Source organism: Aotus nancymaae, unplaced genomic scaffold, assembly GCF_030222135.1.
Source record: "Aotus nancymaae isolate 86718 unplaced genomic scaffold, 86718_ANA_hifiasm-v0.15.2.pri h1tg000007l, whole genome shotgun sequence".
Taxonomy (NCBI): Eukaryota; Metazoa; Chordata; class Mammalia; order Primates; family Aotidae; genus Aotus; species Aotus nancymaae.
In genome coordinates this window covers 66,345,772-66,368,091 of record NW_026988418.1, presented here as the reverse complement: position 1 = coordinate 66,368,091, position 22,320 = coordinate 66,345,772, and the positions used below count along the sequence as shown (strand labels likewise).

General features: G+C 42.1%; 1 protein-coding gene and 1 long non-coding RNA gene across 2 annotated transcripts in view; one reads left to right on the top strand and one right to left on the bottom strand.

Annotated features, from left to right (window-relative positions):
- Positions 1 to 976: 976 nt before the first annotated feature.
- LOC105727886 (uncharacterized) lies at positions 977 to 21,363 on the top strand. The gene is made up of 3 exons (XR_001109879.3): positions 977 to 2,889; positions 13,060 to 13,245; positions 13,341 to 21,363. It is a non-coding gene; the product is annotated as an uncharacterized LOC105727886 (long non-coding RNA).
- AKNAD1 (AKNA domain containing 1) overlaps positions 5,239 to 22,320 on the bottom strand; it is a 41,435-nt gene continuing 24,353 nt past the window's right edge. Inside the window, exons 10-16 of the mRNA XM_064372749.1 lie at positions 19,500 to 19,591; positions 16,355 to 16,452; positions 13,257 to 13,394; positions 13,058 to 13,165; positions 9,606 to 9,687; positions 6,426 to 6,555; positions 5,239 to 5,688 (exon numbers count right to left, since the gene is read on the bottom strand). Of these exons, the coding sequence (XP_064228819.1) occupies positions 5,557 to 5,688; positions 6,426 to 6,555; positions 9,606 to 9,687; positions 13,058 to 13,165; positions 13,257 to 13,394; positions 16,355 to 16,452; positions 19,500 to 19,591 (780 nt within the window). The 3' untranslated portion in view covers positions 5,239 to 5,556. The remainder of the gene's footprint in view (positions 5,689 to 6,425; positions 6,556 to 9,605; positions 9,688 to 13,057; positions 13,166 to 13,256; positions 13,395 to 16,354; positions 16,453 to 19,499; positions 19,592 to 22,320) is intronic.

Sequence of the window (22,320 nt, the reverse complement as noted above, 5' to 3'; positions counted from 1 at the left end):
TGCTTGAAATATCTAGAGAAGTTTATTTCCTGCATGGAACCCTGACTTTATCTTAGAGTATTTCATAGTGGTCCAGCTTCACTCCTTTCTAAACAGCCAGATGTTATACCAGATCCTATTGGGTAATCTCTCTTTCCCCAACTAATATGAAATACCACCATTATCATAGACTAAATTTCCATTTGTACTGTGGTCTATTTCTGGATTCTCTTTTAATGACCTACAGTTTGTTTTGCGTTTCTTTTTCTCTGTTTCAATTCATGGTATGTTTTAATATGTAGTGGGAGAAGTCCCTATTTCATCCACCTAAATTACTATTATTTTTCAGAAATTTTCTATCAGATTCTTCTAGATGAATTGTAGTATTTTTTTGTTGAGTTCTCAAAAAAGTTATTTTGGTCTTTAATTGTTTATAGGTTAATTTAGGAAAAATCAATATCTTTATAATGTTGAAACTTGATATTCAGGAATGTGGAATGTCTTTTCATTTATCTAAATCTTTATAACCTTCAGAATCTTCATTTTCTTTATATAGTTACTGCACATTGTCAAAATACCTTATTTTTGTAGTTTCATTGTGGGTTGAATCTTCTGTTATTTTCAAATGGGTTTTTTTCTATATAGAAAATATACCTACTTTTAATTTTTTTTAATTTATTTAATTTTTCTTTTTAAATAGAGACAGGGTCTTGCTATGTCACTCAGGCTGGAGTGCAGCTGTGTGATCATAGCTTACTGGAATCTTGAACTCCTGGGCTGTCGTAGATGCTCTTGCTTCAGCTGCCCAAGTAGCCAGGACTACAGGTATGTGCTACCACATCTGGCTAATTTTTGGGGGTTCGTCTTTTTGTTTGTTTGTTTTCATATAGACAGAGTCTCACTGTGTTGCCCTGGCTGGTCTCAAACTCCTGGCCTTAAGCAGTCCTGCTGTCTCAGCCTCCCAAAGTGCAGGGATTACAGGTATGAGCCACTGTGCCTGGCCAACTTTTGATACGTTGTCTTATAACTTCACTAAGTATTTATTTACTAAGTATTGATAATAAAGTAATAATATACAAATGCTTACTTAATGCTTTCTATTATTAACTCATTCAGTCTTCTCATGTATTCCTGTGAGCATAGGTACTGTGATTATCATGTCTATTTTAAAGCTGAGGAAACTGAGACACAAAGAGATACATGTAACTTGGTGTGGATGAGTGTGTGAAAAGGAAGAGCTTGGCACAATAAACAGCCCTCTTTGCAAATTAGGCATGAAAACAATACATCTCCAGTAAGAGGATTCGTTTTTGGTGTCTGCATTTTATCTGAGATCTTTGTATGCCTCAGTGACTCCCTCTCCAGGGTGAGGACATGTACTGGATAGATAGTTAGATTAATCCAATGGCCTGGAACAAATGGAACTAAGAGTATGATGACAGAAAACACTGGACTGTTTATTCATTCGATCCCTTAACATCTCAGTGACCACTTTACCCTGATCACACTGAGATCAGATGCTTTGGGTCCTATATTTCACATATATGTTAAACTTTGAATTGCAGAGACCCTTTGTTTACTAAATCTCTTATGAATTTGAAGGCATAAGAGGTCATCTCACATGAATTCCTCATATAAGCTGATTTTTTCCCCCATAGAATTAGCAATTACAGTCCAAAGCAGAAGGATCACTTGAGCCCAGGAGTTTGAGACCATCCTGTACAACATAGTGAGACCATATCTTTTTTTTTCTTTTTCTTTTTCTTTTTCTCTGTGAAGATTCCAAAAGTAGTGAGACCACATCTCTACAAAAAAAAAAAAAAAAAGTTGGCTTTGGTGACACGCACCTGTGATCCCAGCTACTACTCAAGAGGCTGAGGCAGGAGGACTGCTTGAACTAAGGAGGTGGAGGCTGCAGTGAACTGTGATCACACAACTGTACTTTAGCCTGGGCGAGACTGAGTCCCTGTCTCAAAAAAAAAACAAAAAAAAAACTACAGGTTCTGATTTCAAGACCCAGAAAAAGACCTTGTTGTTGCAACCAACAGAAGCCATTTGTTCATTGTCTCTGAAGCACAGTTTTGCTTCCTGTTGAAATGTGCTCTGTTTATAAAGTACAGTGGATTCACATTCTTGAACCATATTAGTAAAAAATAAATAAGGATATCTTTATTAATCCTGTTATCTAGTTCCTAGACCCTTAGCCTCGACTGCTCCAGGGTCACAAGAGGAGCTCACAAGGTCTCAAAATTCTTGGATTTGAGCCCCAAAGGGCCTGACCCCACATTGTTGTATAAGATATGACACCTCCATAACTCAATTCTTCCCTAGGTATTTTATACCCTTGGTAAGTCCTATTGGGATGCAAGCAGATTTCTTCTAAAATCAAAGGAGCAAGGAATGTCTTCCTCCTATAGGAAAATTTTTACTACCAAAACAATGTTTTGTCTATTAAATATAAATACATATTCATTTTTAGTACAAATTAGGCCTATTTGATATAATTCATTAACAAGATTACAATGGAAAGGATAAAAAGATGAGATTTCTTTTGCAAAATCTAATAGTTAACTAAAGGGGATGGCTAGAACTTTCTCTTAAAGATGATAAACGCCCTCTACAGACAGTCCCATTGCATCCTACTGGTGGCTTCAAGCAGCCAGAGCACAGCTAGACCTTGGAGTAAATACTAAGAGGCCTCTGCACCCTGGAGACTCCCAAGTGTTTTTTACAGCACCACTGCTTTCAGGCAATGCTGAGCCCCTTGACCCCCAGCATTAGGGGTACCATTATTTTTACTTCATAAGCTTGTTTTTCTGGTTTATTACTTGAACAGAATTAGAAGAGAGGTCATAAGAATTGACACAAAAGAATTGCATGAGGGAGGAGATGGCCAAGACTACAGAATCAGTAAGTATAAAGTTATCCTTGTAAATCAGAGCCTAGCGCCTTACTAGAACTCCTTAAGGGCATTGCCTGCCCTTTTTTTCTGTTTATTAGATTAGTCATGTTGCAGTGATTGCTCACAATGACCCCTAATCTTCAAGGAAATGGAAAATTACATTTAGAATACGGTTTGATAAAGCAGAAATGGGCCATATTTTTAAAACCAAAAATAATTATAATTGCCAATTTCTATAAATGTTAATTTGAGGGATTTAGAAATATTCATTAATGGTAGATGTTTCTAATCAAGGTTCCGTGGATTTGTTTCAGGGTGTCCGTGAACTTTTAAAAATGTATTTTTTTCCATGAGAAGGCAGAGCATGGGGGAAGGGAGACTCCATAGCTTTCACCAGATTCTCAAAAAAGGATGAGCCCAAAAAAGGTTAAGAACAAATGAATCATATAAGAACACTTCAAGCCAGAGATTATGTGATTTTTAAACTTGGGGATGAGATAGTGACACTTGGCATATAAAACAGGTTAGCAAGTTGTGATTAAATTGAGATATGTTGTGAAGCTGGAAGCCTCTTAGAACTGCCAAAAAAAACAAAATGTCAACAAATTGAGTCCAATGACCTAATTGGCTTTTTTTAGCAATTCATGAATTGGGCAGCATCCCATCTATGAAATAGAAAGGCTGAGTGCAGGGAGTAGGTTTTATAGGCAGAAAAGGCAGAAGAAAGCAGAAAAAAGGAACAATAGGTGTCTTTCTATGGGTTGCAGCAGAGGGGACTTCCTTATGCCAGCTCAGGTTGATGGGGCCCCTTCTAATGGGATACTGTGAATGTTCTGGGTTTTTTTTAAAAAAAAAAAAAAAAAAAACTGGCCTATTTTAAAGTTCAGTTTGATTACATGGCACCTAACATGAATGACTCCATTCTAGTTTGGTCTGGTCTGTTGGGAATCTCATGCAGGAGCTTAGTCCAGAAAAAAAATGACCTCCCATAAGTTTTATTTAATAGAACATGCACAGTTTAAACTCTGTTTTTTCTCTTACAATACCACCCATAGTTCCTTGCTATCTTCTTTACAGTGCCACAGCCTAAAGTAAATTTGACCATAAAGTCAGAGGTATTTTCAGACTGACCTCTGCTTTATCTCTTCCAGGGTACCCTAAACCAATTTACATGGTTAAAGCCCCAAAGTTAAAAACAGCCCATTCTCCAGCCAGCTAGACAAATAGCAGCTGCCCACATTGGCACAAAAATCTAAAGTGGGAACAGATTCAGCTCCCTCCTGACCACTGAGCCAAACTTGGGAGTTGAGAAACCATTCATTGAATGTCTGGGGTAAATGAAGATCAGAAGTTTCAGGAAAGGGGGAAAGAGCCAAACCCTGCTTTGCTGTCACTAAAGAGGTAGTAAATCAGTCTTAAAGAAGCGAATCAAAAGCTTGCTCTGAAAAAATAAAATGCCTGCTCTGGTCTACATGAAACATTACAAATTTACTTAATCTCTGGTACACAGTTTTAATGAATTGTCTTTTCCAAAATATTATTAATCTAAGGCTATTATTTTTGCAAATTTCTGATTTTAAGCTATCTCTAAACAAATAATTTTGATTTATAACATAAGTATATTGTAAGAATGTCATATAGTACAGAAAATAAGGTAAAAACCCCTTCTCCCCCAAAACTCCCAGTTTCATTTACTAGAGGTTCACTTAAGATTTTTTAGGTGTCTTTCCCGAAAATATGTATACCCTTGAAAAAAAAATACACAAATGAAGAGCCAGGCACGGTGCTTACCTGTAGTCCCAGCCACTCAGGAGGCTAAGGCAGGAGGATTGCTTGAACCCAGGAGTTCAAGTCCAGCCTAGGCAACATAGTAAGACCCTTGTCTCTTTAAAAATATATACAAATGAGGTTAGAAGTACATAAATATATATGCTTAGGCATCTTGCTTCTTTCACTGACTATTTTGCAGATAATCCAACCTCATTCTTTTTGGTGGCTACAAAGTATTGTCATTTATGAATCATCACAGGAGGTATTTAGATTAATCTAAATACCTCCTGTGATGATTCATAATTGACCCCCTTATCATCAGTGCTCCAGTGGCCTTCCCTCTACATATATCATGTGACATTGTATGACTTGTATATAAAGGAAATTCCTAGTGGTAGAATTGCTGCTCTGAAGGTACGTGATTTAGAATTTGTGGAACTTGGTAGATATTATCAAATAGTCTCCCAAAAAGGTTGCATTTCTGCCAACAGCCTATGAGACTACCAGTTTCTCACACAGGGTTCCTTCAAACTTCAGTTTTTTTTCAGACCTAATAGATAAAAGGAAACTCATTGTTTTGTTTTGATTTCTTTTATTATGAGTTAGGAAGAACATAGATTTATTTTAAAATAAATACCTGTTGGTTACTTTTGTTTTTAAGAATCAGAAGTCCTTTCTTTTTTTCTAGATTTATTAAAAATAAGTACTTGTTTACTGCTTTTGATTTTAAGAATCAGAAATCCCTTCTTTTTTTCTTTTTCCTTGTAAGTACTTTGTGTCACACATTTCTTATAGTTTTTGTGTGTTCTCTAGAAAGTTATTTCCCTAAATTGTGTAGTAAGCAAAATACATTTTGGGGGAAGATCAAGTTTTCTTTGCATTTTTTTCTTTTGCCTGGCACTGAACTAGTATTTCAGCCGATTCCTCCACCTGTGTGCTTTAGCAAGGTCTTCTGCAATCATTTTAATCATTTGATCTGTAGTTTCTTTCAAAATGGTTGCTGTCCTTAGGGCATGATCCAAAGCCGAGTTTAAATTCTGCAGCGAAAAAGTCCACACATTTTAATTACATAAACTAACTGCTGTTTCTGCTCATTGGGTTCTCTCATTAAACATTACAAGGTGGAATTTTTGGAGTATTCCTATTTTCCACTTGGTCTATTTCTGTTTTTGAGGGTTGGTTTCCTAGGAGACCAGTCTGAGATGGAATATATTTGTTAGGGAAAGGAATTGAAAGAAAGACCAGCACGTGACTGATGGACATGAATCAGAGGGTGAGGTCAGCCGCCAGCTGGGCTGTTTCCCTGCCGCAGAGAAAGAATAAAAGAACAGCTCTTAGGGGCCATTGATGGGGATTTGGGAGTTATAACCACTGAGAGGGTACTCAGGGATACAGCGCATGCATGTGTAAACATTTGAAAGTGGCCTGGGGATTCGAGTTAGTGACTTGAAATAGGAAACCACTGGCAACCCTGATCACAGTGTCACTGGAACAGACCCAGTGCCTTCAAGCCCAGGCCAGGGATATCCTGTAGCTGAGGCACCAGCCATAAATCACTTTCTCCAGGAAATTTCCCTTGGAACCAATTTAGGAATAATACAGACCATGCAGCTGCTGAGGCTGTGTGTCTTTAGCTTAGTACTGAACACATGTCTTTAGCAGAGCATTTTCTGAAGCCCTGATACTGTAGTAACTTAAGAGCTGTCAGTTCTTTGGTCATCAAGATCAAACTTACAAGCTGCAAGGATTCTTAAATGATTTTCTAAGTCCTCACCTTAGATTTTGTTTCTTCAGTGCTATCAAAGTCATCTAAGGATTTGCTTCCAGAAATCCTGCAGGAGTAGGAATGGGGTGAGGGTGTTGCAAGGTCTGAGCTGTAGGTCCTGAAAGCATGAAGATTTTTTCTGGAAGACAAAAGCACATTGATACTTGTGTAAAGCACCATCCTCTACCACACTCTTGTTCACGTCAGCTCTGTGGTCGGTAATAGCTCTGTGTGTGGTTTGGGTGTGGGTGGATTTGTGCACCCGCTGCCTTCGTAGCTCTCATGCTCCCATGTGGCTGACCACGGCTGAGCTTCAGAAAAAGGTTGTTGCCATGACCATGAGGGTCTTTCCTCCCAGAATTTATCTGCTTTTCCTCTGGTACAGGAAGAGGCAAGACTCCAAAGACATTTTTTATTCTGTTTTCATTCTTTTGGGGCCAACTTTCTACCTTGCGTTTTTATAAAACAAATACACAAAACTACCAATTACAGGTACCTTGGGTTGAGTTCACTCTGGCACCAGTGAACTTTCACCCCAAGGAGGCAGAAGCAGTCAAAAAATAAAAGCCGCTCCTTTTGAAGTAAACAGGCTGCCCTTGCCTGCCACACTGCAATGGGTTCTGTCTCTTAGGGATGGGCTGAAGTCTGCTCTAGGTGAATTAGGGGTGCAGGGCCACTGGGCTGTTCAGGTCATGCAGAGCATGGTTCTGCGGGTTTATTTGCATAGTCTGTGAAGGGCACTGCCTGAAGTTACGCTTTTCTCAAGCATGAGCAGTGGCCCTGAGGGATGCCAGGAGAACTTGCCTGTTGACAGGACTGCCGTAGAGCCACCCTCACATCTTCCCCTAGCTTCAGGTTTCCACTGTTAAGCATTACTTCTTTGGTACATAAAACACTTGTGAGCAGTATGTGAGCAATATCATCTTCAGAAAACATCCCTTCTTCCCTCTCCCCTACCATATCAGTCAGTTCTGCAAGTTATTTTAACACATTGGATTGATCCTCCACGCAATAGGTAGTCCAGCATCAGGGGCCCGTAACTAATGAAATACTCTGGGTAGGGAATGGCAAAGTGGTGCAGAGTCCTCTCTCTCCCCATATCCCATCCGTCTCCACTGTCAACAATATAGTAACAGCCATCACTTGCTCAGTACTTATTATGAGCTGGGTACCATTCTAAGTGCTTTGTATGTATGGAATCAGTCCTCAATGAGTTTGGCACTATTATGATTCCCATTTCACATTTGGGAAAATGGAGGCACAGAGATGTCAAGGAAACTGCCCAAGGACGCAGAACCAAGACAAACCCAAAAAGTCAGCCAGGTGCTGTGGCTCACACCTGTAATCCTAGCATTTTGGGAGGCCAAGGAGGGTGATCACCTGAGGTCAAGAGTTGGAAACCAGCCTGGCCAACATGGCAAAAGCCCATCTCTACTAAAAATACAAAAATTAGCCAGGTGTGGTAGCCAGTGCCTATAATCCCAGCTACTTGGGAGGCTGAGGTAGGAGAATTGCTTGAACCCAAGATCCTGCCATTTCACTCTAACCTGGGCAAAAGAGCGAAACTCTATCTCAAGAAAACAAGAAGTCTCCAAAGGCCACATTCTTAAATCCTTAAACATTCTTAAACACACTGGGCTAGAGTATGATAGAGGGTAGTAGGTTCAGACTGAGTGGCTCTGAGTCAGAGCCTGAACTGTTAGCCACTCTGCTGCACTATTGGTTCTGTCTTTTAAATAGCTCTTGGATGAATACAGAGACTTTTCTCTTTCCATCTCCACCCTTAGCCAAGCTGCAGCATTCTCACCTAATTATTGCACTAGCCTCTTCTTTGGCCTTTGTCCTCCAATCTTAACTCCTCTAATTCATTTCCATTCCCTCAGTAGCTAGACTGAACCTTTAAAACACTAAAAGACTTTTTAAATTCTCTGATTAAAAAACTTAATTGTGGAGGGGAGGGCCTGCCACAGTGGCTCATGCTTGTAATCCCAGTGCTTTGGGTGACCGAGGTAGGAGGATCGCTTGAGAGTAGGAGTTTAAGATCAGCCTGGGAAACATAGTAGGACCCCATCTCTACCGAAAAAAAAAAAAAAAGTAACTGGCTGTGGTATCACATGCCTCTACTCCTGGCTACTCAGGAAACTGAGGCAGGAAGATCACTTGAGCCTAGGAGGTCAAGTCTGCAGTGAGCCAAGATTGCACTCTAGCCAGAGCAACAGAGCAAGTCCCTGCCTCAAAAAATTTTCTTTTAAACTTCACTGAGGGAGCCAGACATCTGTAATCCCAGTGCTTTGAGTGACCAAGGTGGGAGGATCACTTGAAGTCAGGAGTTCAAGACGAGCCTGGACAACATAGCAAGACTCTGTCTCTACAATTTTTTTTTTTTTAATTTGTACCGATAGTCCTAGCTGCTTAGGAGGTGAGGTGGGAGGATGGCTTGAGCCCAGGAGTTCAAGGCTGCAGCAAGAAATGATCACCACAGCACTCCAGCCTGGGTGACAAAGGGAGACCCTGTCTCTCAAAATAAAAACAAATTAACAACAACAAAAAAAGAACCCACCCTGATTGGCTTCCCCTTGCTCCTAAGATTCTGAAATACTTCCTGGAACTGACAAGCCCCTGTACGGTCTGGCCCTGGCAATTCCATCAGCCTTCTCTCATCAGCCTCATCTTGCTCCACTGCCACTCCCTCTTTTGGGTTCCAGCCACACCATTCCTCAACTTACCAAGCGCCTCCTCACACCAGGAAGGTTTCCGAGACTGGAGTGTTCTTCACTGCCCCCAAGTCCCCTTGCTAGTTCATTCATACTTACCCTTTGAAGCTCAGCTTCCCTTAACTACCAAATTAGATCAGTAGGACTTTGTGCATCCCTTTCTTGGCACTTACAAAGACTATGTGGCTTCTCTGCCAAAACAGTAAGCTCTATGAGAGCTGGGACGGTGGCTGGCTTTGTCCTGTGTCCTCAGTACCTAGCACAATGACTTGGTTTATTGAATAAACAAACATTTACTCAAACATTTGTTGAATAAACAAATGAAGGATTGAAGTGTTGGATAGGTTTAGGTTTGAATCCTGGCTCTACTAATAATCATCTAGGTTATCTTGGGGTAGGTGGTTAATGCACTATCAAGTACACTTTATGCACCCAACCAATTAGAGATGTTTTGTTAGTAATAATGAAATAATACTTTCCTGGTGTGGGCTCATGTTCACCTTTAAAGGATTTTGAATTCACTCTCTGAGAACAGATCCGTTTTGGTTTTAAAAAAGCTGAAAAATGTTAGCTATGATTAAATTCAGAGTATCAAAAATGAGCCCCAAATGGTACATATGTATCATTTCTTGAACTTTTTATGTGAATGAAATGCTAAATAAAATTTTAATAAATCAGAAAACCAGGAAACATAGACAACAAAGAACTTTTGCTGGGTATGGTGGCTCATGCCTGTAATTCCAGTGCTTTGGGAGGCTGAGGTGGGAGGATTGTTTGAGGCCAGGTGTTCAAGACCAGTCTTGGCAACATTGTAAGACCCTGTCTCTACCAAAAAAAAAAAAAATTCATAAACCCCTTCCATACTAACTACAAATTTTTTGTTAAATTAGCTGGGCATGGTGGCATGTACCTAAAGTTTTTCAGCTACTCAGGAGGCTGAGGCAGGAGGTTCGCTAGAGCCCAGAAGTTCATGGAAGCATTGAGCTATGATCATATCACTGCACTCCAGCTTGGGTGACAGAGTTAGACCCTGTCTCTAAAAATAAAATTTTTTAAAAAGAAATTTCTATGAAGTATTCTGAACTTAAGAAAGGAAATTCAAGGCCGGGCGCGGTGGCTCATACCTGTAATCCCAGCACTTTCGGAGTCCAAGGCAGGTGGATCACAAGGTCAAGAGATCGAGACCATCCTGGTCAACATGGTGAAACCCCGTCTCTACTAAAAAAAATACAAAAAATTAGCTGGGCATGGTGGTGCGTGCCCGTAATCCCAGCTACTCAGGAGGCTGAGGCAGGAGAATTGCCTGAACCCAGGAGGCGGAGGTTGTGGTGAGCCGAGATCGTGCCATTGCACTCCAGCCTGGGTAACAAGAGCAAAACTCCGTCTCAAAAAAATAAATAAATAAATAAAATAAAAAAAGAAAGGAAATTCAATTTTAAAAGGAGTTTTAGGCTGGGTGCAGCGGCTCACGGATCACCTGAGGTCAGGAGTTCAAGACCAGCCTTGTTAACATGGTGAAACCCCATTTCTGCTAAAAAAAAAATAGCAAAATTAGCCAGGCATGGTGGTGGGTGCCTGTAATACCAGCTACTTGGGAGGCTGAAGCATGAGAATCATTTGAACTTACGAGGTAGAAGTTGCAGTGAGCTGAAATAGTGCCTCTGCACTCTAGCCTGAGTGAAGACTGTCTCAAAAAAATAATAATAATAAGGGGAGTTTTATTAGCAGACAGAAACCAGGAGTTTGGTTTCCCTGGGTGCTTGTTGTGTGACCTGTGCATGATGTCTGACTTCTCTGGCTTTAACTACCGCATCTGATAAATGGAGGGATAATATCTTCCAAGAGGTTGGACCAAATGGATTCCTGAAATCCTCTTCAATTTTAGGATTTAAGATTCTAGGAGTAGAAAGTAATGATTATGTTACAAAGACAATTCCAGAAAATAGAGACTAAACAGAGAAGAAGAAAAATGTGGAAAAGTCACTATGGAAGACAAGAAGAAAGCCAGGGAAAGGAAAAGAGATGAGTCAGTAGCCAACAAATCTGCCTTCTCTGTCACCAAGACTCCCTTCTCCCCTTCCCTTTCCCTCTTTTTCTTCTTCTCTTCTGTCTTCCCTCGTTCTCCCTCAAGGTCTCCTGTCTTATTCATTGGTGTCAAGTAGCCAGGCTACCCTCACCCTCAGGAGAGTCCCATTGGACAGGGGAAGCTGGGAGAGATTGTCCCTCAGACATGCAAGGCAGGGCAGAAGCCAGAAACCCAGATTTAGTCATGCGACCACCGAGCTTGGGGCAGGACGAAGAGGCACTGATGAGCTCAATCTTGATTCTTTGGTAGTCTCCAAATGTAATTTGGATTTTCCTGGAAACTCAGAGTTAGAAAGGACCACAGTGTCACCTGGTCCAGTTCTAGTCCAGTGTACACATCTACAACACCCGGACAAAGTACATTGCCTCCCAGTCCACGGATGGGCTCACAACCTCCTGCCACAGCCTACTCCATTTTCTGTCAGCTCCAGTTGCTGTAAGGGTCTTTGTACCCTGGAGGAAAAGCTGCCTCCTTGTGACTTCTACCCACTTAGTTAGCTAATGGAGTTCCAGATCACATTGCGGATGACTCTGTTGCAGCCCTCGTTCATACACTGTCATGACAAGTGTCACAGGCTGTAGACTGCAAGACCAAGGAGATAGCCAAGAAGTCCGCCCTGTGGCTTCTGCAGTCTTAGTAACTGACTTCAAGAGAATACATGCAGTTGGAGGATTTGGCAGCTGGAGGTGGGGAGGGGAAACACACCTGAGGTCAATCAGGTAAATGACATTCTTAAGTCTCGGGCACTGGCTATCATGAAAGATAAGAAACATTCTCCCTGGTGCCCTCTCCCAGAGAAGGAGAGAAGAGCTCTGAAGGTATGAGGGCAAAGGATGTGGCGCCTATCAGAGAACCAGGTATAGCTGTCGTTCAGCAGTAAAACAAGGAGTATTGGCCGGGTGCCGTGGCACATGCCTGTAATCCCAGCACTTTGGGAGACTGAGGTGGGCAGATCACCTGAGGTCAGGAGTTCAAGACCAGCCTGACCAACATGGAGACACCCTGTCTCTACTAAAGATACAAAAAAAAATTAGCCAAGCGTGGTAGTGCATGCCTGTAACCCCAGCTACTCAGGAGACTGAGGCAGGAGAATCGCTTGAACCTGGGAGACAGAGGTTGCAGTGAGCTGAGATCATGCCATTTTACTCCTGGGCAACAAGAGCAAAACTCCATTTCAAAAAAAATGAAACAAAACAAAAAACCTAGGAGTATTTCCTTCTCTCTTTCCTGTTCCCTTGGCACACTTTGCCCTGCTTTTAGAACTTACCCCATTTTGCTTTGAACTTTCCTTACTTGGGTATGAGTTCCTTTCTTTTAAGAGCTTGGGAAGGAGCAGACATGTCGTTCATCTTGTTAAATACATGTTTATGGGATTTTAATTTTTTTTCAAAGACAGCAAATTTTTGCATTGGAAGTTAGCAACATGATGTCTATGGAGTATAAAAATAGTCTATTTCTCTACATGTTGACTCTCAGGAGGGATATATCTAAAGCATTAGCCACTTCTGAGTAGTAACAATAATAGTGGTGATTATCCAGTAAGTCATTTATTTTTTCAGCAGACATTTATGGGTTGTTATCTACTTGCACTGGTATAGCACTTAATAACTTTCAAAGTCCTTGGTCACTGCGATTTCATATTTTCCAGCCCCAGCTCAGCCTCTTGCCATCCAGGTGTAGGGCTGGATTTGGACGTGTCAGACTAGTGCATGAGACCTGGAAAGCAGAATGGAGAGGCCAGGGCTTCCCACATGGAAGCAGTGGCCAGTGTCATGTGGGTGTCCCATACCTGGGACATTAGGTTGTTGACATGGATGGGATCATGCAGGAAATGTACTTACAGGGAGAAGAGTTCTTACTTTCATCTAAAGAATGGAGCTGGACAAAGGCACCTCTTTTGCTATGATTTGAGTAATTCCGTCCTGGAGTGTTGTATCTGTAATGAAATTCTGGAAAGAAAAGATTAAAAATCCCAGTTCATTGCCTGGGAACAGTGGCTGTCTCCCTTCTCACCTTTCTGAGGCCCCAGGTGAGTCTTACCTTTAGGTGGTTCTTCCCTGCAGGCTCTTCGGGAGGTAGGAATCTTACTGCCACAGTCCTGACATTTGTTACTCTGCATTTCAGTGCCAGAATCAGAACAGAAGCTGTGTCCTGTATCAGAATCTGAAAAAGCCCAAGCTGCATGAAACAAGGGTAAGTTTCTTGATTATAGTCATATAATACAGTGTGGAGAGTGGAGCTCTAACAGTGCAGGGTATGCAATCAGCACCAAAGTGCTTAACGTCCCGGTTGTGTCACCAAGGGCAGTTGCCAGCCTGAGGTAACATTTGGGATTCCCTTCTGACAACTGAGAAATGTTCTGATAATTAACATTTCTTGAATGAAAATCTCAAGATGTAGCATGCATATTTAGGCTTAGTAAAGGTCTGCTGAATGAACCGATCAGCGACAATTTGGCCCACTGAACTATCAGACAATCTTACATTTGTATTTGTTTTTCCATAGTTGCCCTGATACATCCATATTCTTTCTCTCAGACCATGCTATGGCCAAGAGCTTATATTTCGTTATCCAGGTAACTGAAAAGATGGTTTTCTTCTATGTGACATTCATAAGCCTATGAGGGAACCTGAATCATAACTTTGCTCTGTTAGCCTCAGAGAGGCTAGTAGCAGACAGCATGTGTATCTGGTACAGGTCTAGAACCTGTCTGGCAGGCTGTGGACAGAGGAGCACTCTAGGTAAGGCCAGAGCGTGAAAGCCTGGGGCCAGGCGGTGAGCATGTCCGCCCTGGATGGCCAAGCAACATCTCGCTGCAGGACAGATGCCACAGCAACAAAGCCTCTTCCAACGCTTCTTGCCTTACTGAACTCATGGTTACACTCATCTTTAACTTTATCTTTCAAAGTTTGTTAAAGTGAAGTCAAATGAAGTCATCCCTGGCTGACATCTTGACTTTTAACATATTATGCAATATACAATAACTTCATTGTATTATAATAAATCCATTTCATATTAGCAAATGGAATGAGTTTGAAGGCCCAAGGTTGAAGCCTGGCTCTGCTATCTATTAGTTATGATAGTTGAAAATATGTTCACAAATTCTTTAACATTCTATTTTGATTTATTTTTGAGCCAAGGTCTCACTCTGTTGCCCAAGCTGAAGTACAGTGGCTCAGTCACAAGCCTCGACTTTCTGGGGTTTTTTGTTTTGTTTTGTTTTTGTTTTTAGATATTAGGTCCCTATGTTGTCCAACCTGGTCTGGAACTCCTGAGCTCAAGCAGTCCTGCTTCAGCCTCCCAAAGTGCTGGGATTACAGACATAAGCCACCACACCCAACTGACACTCTCTTTAAAAGGTGCTGCCTAGTTTCTGTCTCCTTGAGTGTGGGCTAGGTTTAGTGACTCACTGCTAACAAATAGAATAAAGCAGTAGCGATGACATATAACTTCCAAAACTAGGTCATGAAAGACACCGAAGCGTCCATCTGAGTATTTCTCTCTTGGTTCACTTACACTGGGGGAAGCAGGCTGCCACGCCCTGATGACACTCAGGCAGCCTGCTGGAGAGACCCACATGTCAGGGAAGTGAGACCACACATCTTCCAGCCCCAGTCAAGCCTTCAGATGACTGCATCTCTGGCTGACATCTTGACCAAGCCTCACGAGGGACCCTGAGCCTGAACCCCCCCAGCTAAAGTGCTCCCAAATTCCTGACCCACAGAAACTGTAAGATGATAAGTGTTTGTTGTTTTGAGCCTTAAGTTCTGGGATACTTTGTTACACAGCAATAGATAACTAATAGACTCACTCTTTGGTCCTGCCAAGTCACTTAATTTCTCTGAGCCTCCAGTTTCTTATCTATAAAATAAAGATAATCATTCCTGTGCTGCAGGGATGTTGTGAGAGTTATGTTATATACACTGGCAACAGTTTTCAAACTGTTGATTCTAGAACCCTTTTACAGTCTTAAAATTGAGGACCCTTAAAGAGCCTTTGTTTCTGTGGTTTTTATCTACCATAAAATGCTAATACATACCATTTTATATACCTGAGGTGAAATCCGCCCCCCCCATTGGAGAACAGTTATCATTCAACATTCAGTCCACTGCAGATGGATTGGTAGAGAGCTACTGATTTATAGATTACAAGTCATTTTTTGCTTGTGCAGATCATTTAGATTACCCAAAACTAAATGAGCAGTTCCGAGGTGCTTATTTTTAGAACTGAGACATTTAAGAGACAATTTTATTTATTATAGCATTTTAAAAATAATAAATCCATTTCATATTAACAAAACAGTATATTTTTAATGAAAATAACTATTTCCAAAAAATTTCAGTGAGAAGAGTGGCATCATTTTAAGATAGTTTCTCTCCTTAAACTGTCTTCGAAGAAAGGATCTTATGCTGAAAAACCAATGAACTGCATGCACTGGTGCTCTCTGGGGCACCTCCCAGCTCCAACTTCCTTTGCTTCTATGAAATGCATATATCCAAGGCAGCAGCAACACTCACATTGCCAGTAACCTTACCAGGTACAGTTCTGGGTCATGTGGGAAGGATGAGGACGGACAGACTGAAAGACACCTTGTGAGTGAGTCCATGGAGCCCTGCATTTTCAGCTAGAAACAGGTGTTCATGCTTCACTCTACTTAAGCACATCTTATTGAAAGTTATTCTTTTTTTGTTTTTTTGAGACAAGTTCCTACTCTGTCACCCAGGCTGGAGTGCAGTGGCATGATCATGGCTCACTCCAGCCTTGACCTCCTGAGCTCAAGCAGTCTTCCCACCTTAGCCTCCCAAGTAGCTGGTTCTACAGGCGAGAGCTACCACACCTGGCTAATTTTTGCATTTTTTTGTACAGATGGGAGTTTCACCATGTTGGCCAGGTTGGTCTTGCACTCCTGAGCTCAAGTAATCCACCCACCTCAGCCTCCCAGAGTGCTGGAATTAGAGGCGTGAGCCCGCATGCCCCACCTATTAATTCTTTACATTTTGCAAATAATACAACATGCAACATCCTAGTGTAAGGAAATGCTCTTGGAGTGGCAGATGGCAAGTGGGTACCTGCCGTGAGCAGACCCCATGGGGAGGGACCCTGAAGACTGGGCACCCAGCCCAAGCCCATCAACTTACTGGGCGTCGAATCTGAGTGCAGTGCCTTTTCATGAAGGACAATTGAAAATCTTCCACAGTTGATCCTTCTGTGGCCTTTTTTCTCCACTTTTTGCTTCCTAAAAAAGGTGTATAACATCCTGTAAACTTTTAGTACATTTCTAATAGAGATAGGGAAAGTTTTGGTGAAGCTAAAACGTTAAGTTTTGTTATATCAGAGACTGGAACAGCGTGGGAGGGGCATGTCATCCTCCACACAGAGCTCTCCTCTGCCTGCCTGTTTGAGAGCTTTTCTACAAGAAATTGCACCTTGGCACAATTTGGCCTGATAAGAAAATGTATACAAGACATGAAAATAAATGTTTTGTTCTGCAGAGGTTAATATCTAATCATCATATACACATATACAAAACACATTTGAAGTATGGAATTATAAAATTTGGAGTTTTCCTCAGATGCCTCAAAATCCACTCCAGGCTGGGTGTGGTGGCTCATACCTGTAATCCTAGCACTTTGGGAGGCCAAGGCAGGCAGATCACCTGAGATCAGGAGTTCAACACCAGCCTGACCAACATGGAGAAACCTCTTCTCTACTAAAAATACAATATTAGCTGGGCATGTGGCACCTGCCTGTGATCCCAGCTACTTAGGAGGCTGAGGCAGGAGAATCACTTGAACCCAGGAGGTGGAGGTTATGGTGAGCCAAGACTGTGCCATTGCCCTCCAGCCTGGGTAACAAGAGCGAAACTCCATCTAAAAAAAACAAAAAACAAAACAGAGTTCCTACCAAGGGAAGAAGCTATGCTATATGTCAGTAATGGATCACGTAGCTTTGGCCCTGGAAGTACACGCTGATTATATACAACTCCAGCAAAGTGGGCTTTGTCGGGTGTCTGTGGGACTAAAGGCTATGAGAACACGTGGAGATGATTTTAGTTGCATGTGGCCACCAGGGGGCATCAGAAAGAAGCAACTGCAATGAACATTCTTCAGGAGACTTCCTGTGGCCCACCTAGTTTCCTCCCCCCTCCTCAGAAATCCCAACTCCTCCAAAGGAATTCGAATTAATAACAGCTCTGAACAAAGCTCTTGCTCAACTCCTGGGATACGGTAATAGCCCCCAGGGAAAGTTGTTCATTCTTAGTGTGGAAGGCACCATGCCCAAGACATCCTGGCATGAATGAGGCGGATTGTCCAGGGCTAGGGTTTGAGCCCAAGGTATTACTGGGCAAACACAGGCTCACAGCGCTGTGCCCTGGCCTGCTGTTGGTGGGGGTTCGTGAGGCTGGGGCTGAGAAGCTAGGCCCTTTCCCTCCTCTTGGAAAAACATGCTGTCCTCCTGAGTCACATATTTTCTCACACCTCATTTTCTGTCTCCACCCTCCTCCTCTGGGGCATTTGAACATCTGCTCTCCAAAGTGGGAAACTTGGATCTCACTCAAGTGCACGCAGTCCAACACAGGACTTTTTCTGCTGTTAAACTCCTTTGTGCACTGAAATCTTCTGGCCAAACATAATTCCACTGGAGAAGACAGTTTTTTGTTACACAAGTAGCTAAGTACACCCTTAAATCCAAACTTTTGCATTAGAAATAACATAAAGGGATAAGCGTATTTTACATTTTACACATATATAACTTATCCGCTTGTATATAAACAACTTACAAATATCCTGAAAACAGTATGTATATCAGCAAGCTTCATAAAGGACAAGTCCCATCAGAGAGATTTAATCTTCTAACAGAAAGAGTATGTAGCCCTCCCTGCAATCAGTAATTCCTCAGGAATTGTGTAGTTTGCCAAGATTTTAATTAATAAGTCATGTGTATCTCCTTATCACCCCAGCAGTGGATTCACTGTGAGATCTGATTTTCACTTGGTTGTGCTTGTCTTTCCATCTTGTTCATCATAAAAAAAGTATATTTATTTAGTCTGGAACACTGGTCCCTGACTTGGTACTTATGTACTTCTGTAGGGTGTAGACTAGGAATTTCAAAGAGAGAGATTTAGTACCTTGAATGCTTAATAAAAATGTTTTTAAATGTCAAAATGCTTCCATTATACTTTGTAAAACCTTTAAAAATCCAAAATTAGACTTTAATTCAATAAATAAAAATAGTAGGCCTGGGATGACTCTGTGAGTAAGCTTCATGAGTGCCTCTTGGATTAAAGGGGAGCTCAAAGCTGATGACTGACATGGTGGTTTCATGACCCACACAAGATGACACGTGACATTTTTAGCACAAGCTTCATGCAGTTTCTTTTTTCAGGGGTGGACACTCAGTAGAACACTTAAGGCAGGTGCCCATTCCCGTGATGGAATGCTTTCTAACAGGAAGCCTCAGTCTTTCGGACCCTGCCATCTGCTTCTATTAGAGTCCATTACGTACATGTAACAGTGGTTGCTAAACACCTGCTGCCTCCCTGACTCGACCTTCCAAAGGTCAATGAGCCAAGCTTTGGCCGGAGTCCATGGTGAGCTTGGAAGTAGCATCTCTTGCTACTTGAAAGAAGCTTCAAATAAATGATACTGAAACGACATGGATTAATAGTTGCACCGATGGGTGTTTCAAAAACAAAGGATTTCTCCTGAGGATTTTACATGATTTACAGCTTGTTAGCTCTGGAAGATTTCTTGCTTAGGAATAGGAAGAAGTCGGTCCTGAGAAGATGGATGAGGCTTGTTCCTGGGACTGGGGGGCTCAGGTGAAACCCAACAGAGAATACTTTTGCTCATCATAAGGAGAGAGTAGGGATGGTGGGAGCTGTTTGTTATAAAGGATAAGAATTCCCCATTTTTGGCAATGTTCAAACAAAGCCTACAGCACTCCCCTCCATGGGCCATAACCATGATTCTTAACCAAGGGACTTATCTGAATCACCTGGGGAGAGCCCCACCGCTGGCAATGCTGAGAGGGTAGGCAGGGTGGAGGCATGTGCACGATTTTAAAATCTCCCATGCTGATTTTGATGTTCTCCCCAGTTGAGAACCACTGCTAGAGGATCTGTAGGGTGTGAGGGAGGCTGGGATCTGTGCCCAGGCCTGAGATCTGTGACTCTCTAACTCAGCCAGTGGCCTCAGTTAGTTGCCGCCCACTCTCAATGGAGTCACTATGCCAGGACTGACTCCCACCCATCCTGGGAATGTAGCCACAAGAAGCCCTCACCATTCAAGGAGCCTGCGGCAGAAGGTACAGCTCGGACTGGGTGCCGTCGTCTCTGCACATTCCTGCCTTCCCGAAGTGCCCTTGGGGTCCTCCTGCACCACAAAGCACACACAGATGGAGAAGTGATGGAGGATGTGACTCACGCCACAGCTGCACGCGCACAGCCCAGCAAGCAGCTCAGGCCCAGCTGAACTTGCCACCTCTGGCCGAGAGAGACTCACCAAGCCTCTTCTCCAGACAGGGAAACAGAGCCCCGGAGGGAACAGGAGGAAAAGAAGAAAGAGCCCACCCATAGTTCTGATATCTCAGTCGCGGCTGCGCCTCTAACGGCCTGGGCTGAAGAATGGAAGTTTCCACCGTGGTTTGCCTCTTTCCTCTAAACATTTTAAAATCTGGTGTACAGATGACAGAATACTTTCCCCTTTTTATCTTTCCTTTAGTTTCACATTACTCCAAGCTTCACCCGAGAATGAACAGATTGAGGAACATAATTTTTAGATTACTAATCTGACCACCAGCTAGTAGAGCTCTAAAAGCCTTTCTAAAGAAATATACTCAACTGTCCTGGCACAGTGGCTCACGCCTGTAATCCCAGCACTTTGGGAGGCCGAGGCGGGAGGATCACCTGATGTCTGGGGTTCGAGACCAGCCTGACCAACATGGAGAAACCCCATCTCTACTAAAAATACAAAATTAGCCGGGCGTGGTGGCGCATGCCTGTAATCCCAGCTACTTGGGAGGCTGAGACAAGAGAATCTCTTGAACCCAGGAGGTGGAGGTTGCAGTGAGCCGAAATCTTGCCATTGCACTCCAGACTGGGCAACAAAAGCGAAACTCTGTCTCAAAAAAAAAAAAAAAAAGAAAGAAAGAAATATATTCAACTACGAATTAAAACAGGGTTTAGGGACTGTCTGGAGGCCTAAATGATTGGTTATATGTCCCTTTTAAACACAAAACAATTACTCCACTGACCCGTGAGGGCTGACACCACCCACTGTGTATTTTTTACTACAGTAAGGTCTTACCCTTTATGTAAGCAAAAAATAAATGTATTTTTTTCCATTATTAGGCAGAAGCATCATTGTACACATAGCTTTTTCCACATCTTAAATTACTTCCTGAGGAAGTGTCTGGGCCAAAGGTTGCAAACATGTTTGTGTGATGATCCTTATTGCCAAATTGCTTTCCACAAAACTGCAGATTTCACAGCCACCAACAATGCGGACGGCTCAGTTTGACCACACCTTCCTCTGCATCAGGAATTATCACCTGAAAATGTTTCTGTTAATTAAGGGGGAGGGGTGTCACCTTGTGTTAATTTGCATTTCCTCTGTGACTAAAGGAGATAAATCTCTTCCCATATGCTGATTCACTGGTTGTATTTCCTGCTTGTGATTTTTTAGTTCATGTGCTTTGTCCATTACTTTTCTTGGAGGGTTTCAGTGTTTTCCTGTTACCATTTGTTAGTTTTTCATGATGTGCCAGGTGCTTCTCTTATAGTCTCTTTAATACGTCCCACCATCCTGGCATGTTGTCTCCATTTTAATGGTGAGCAATCAGAGGCTCAGAGGATTTAAGCAGCTTGGCAAGGTCTCATCATGAGTAAGTGGCAGAGCTGGGATTTGAACTTTTACTCATCTGACTGGTATGCTGTGTTCTTTTTTTTTTTTTTTTGAGATGGAGTTTCTCTGTGTCACCCAGGCTGGAATACAGTGGCGCAATCTTGGCTCACTGCAACCTCCGCCTCCCTCCCAGGTTCAAGTGATTCTCCCACCTCAGTCTCCCTTCCAAGTAGCTGGGACTACAGGCACCACCACACTCGGCTAATTTTTGCAGGTCTTAGTAGAAACAGGGTTTCACCATATTGGTCAGGTTGGTCTCAAACTCCTGACCTCAAGTGATCCACCTGCCCTGGCTTCCCAAAGTGCTGGATTATAGGCGTGAGCCACCGTGCCCGGCCAGCATGCTTGTGTTCTTAAGCACAGTTCTGCTCACTGGGGAATTTGTCTTGGCATTTGATATAATGAAGTTCTCAACAGTGAACATTATTTGCTCTTAATATTTTCTCAGTTACCTGTCTACATTTTTTTTAATTGACTGTGGTTTCAGTTTTGTAAACAACTTAAAATATCAATGTTGTCAAGGAGGAGGTGTGAGTGGCCAATAAACATATGAAAATAGATTGAATTTCAAAAATAGTCAAACAGATTAAAATAATGAGCTACCAGTTTTCACTTATGTATTTAGCAAAAGTTGGAAAAAGAAAAAAATGTCTGTGGTAGGCTCAAACTGAAGACATCAACATTCCCACGCACTGCTCTCAGCCAACAGACCCCCACTGCCTTCCTAAGGCCAGATGATCAGAATTTTCAGCATGTACCATCTGAACCATTACCTGCAATCCTAGGGTTTTATTCTAAGGAAATAATCAGCTAGAAAAGTTTGCATGTCAAATGATGTTACTTGAAGCAACGTTTATGATATCAAAGAGCTGGAAAAAAACTAAATGTCCATCAATAAGAGATTGTCTAAATGTGTCAGAGTAAATGAATATAATGAAATATAATGCAGTCATTAAAAATGAAACAATAGGTTTGTTCTAAGTGATGCGGAGAGATGCCCAAAAGTATAACATTAAATGAAAAACATAAAGCAATATATATAGTAAAATCCTATTTCGCCCAAAATGTATATATAGGAGAAAAGAAGACTGGAAGGATGTACACCAAAATATTAGCAATGGGCTGGGTGTAGTGGCTCATGCCTGTAATCTCAGCACTTCCGGAGGCTGAGGTGGGTGGATCACCTGAGGTCAGGAGTT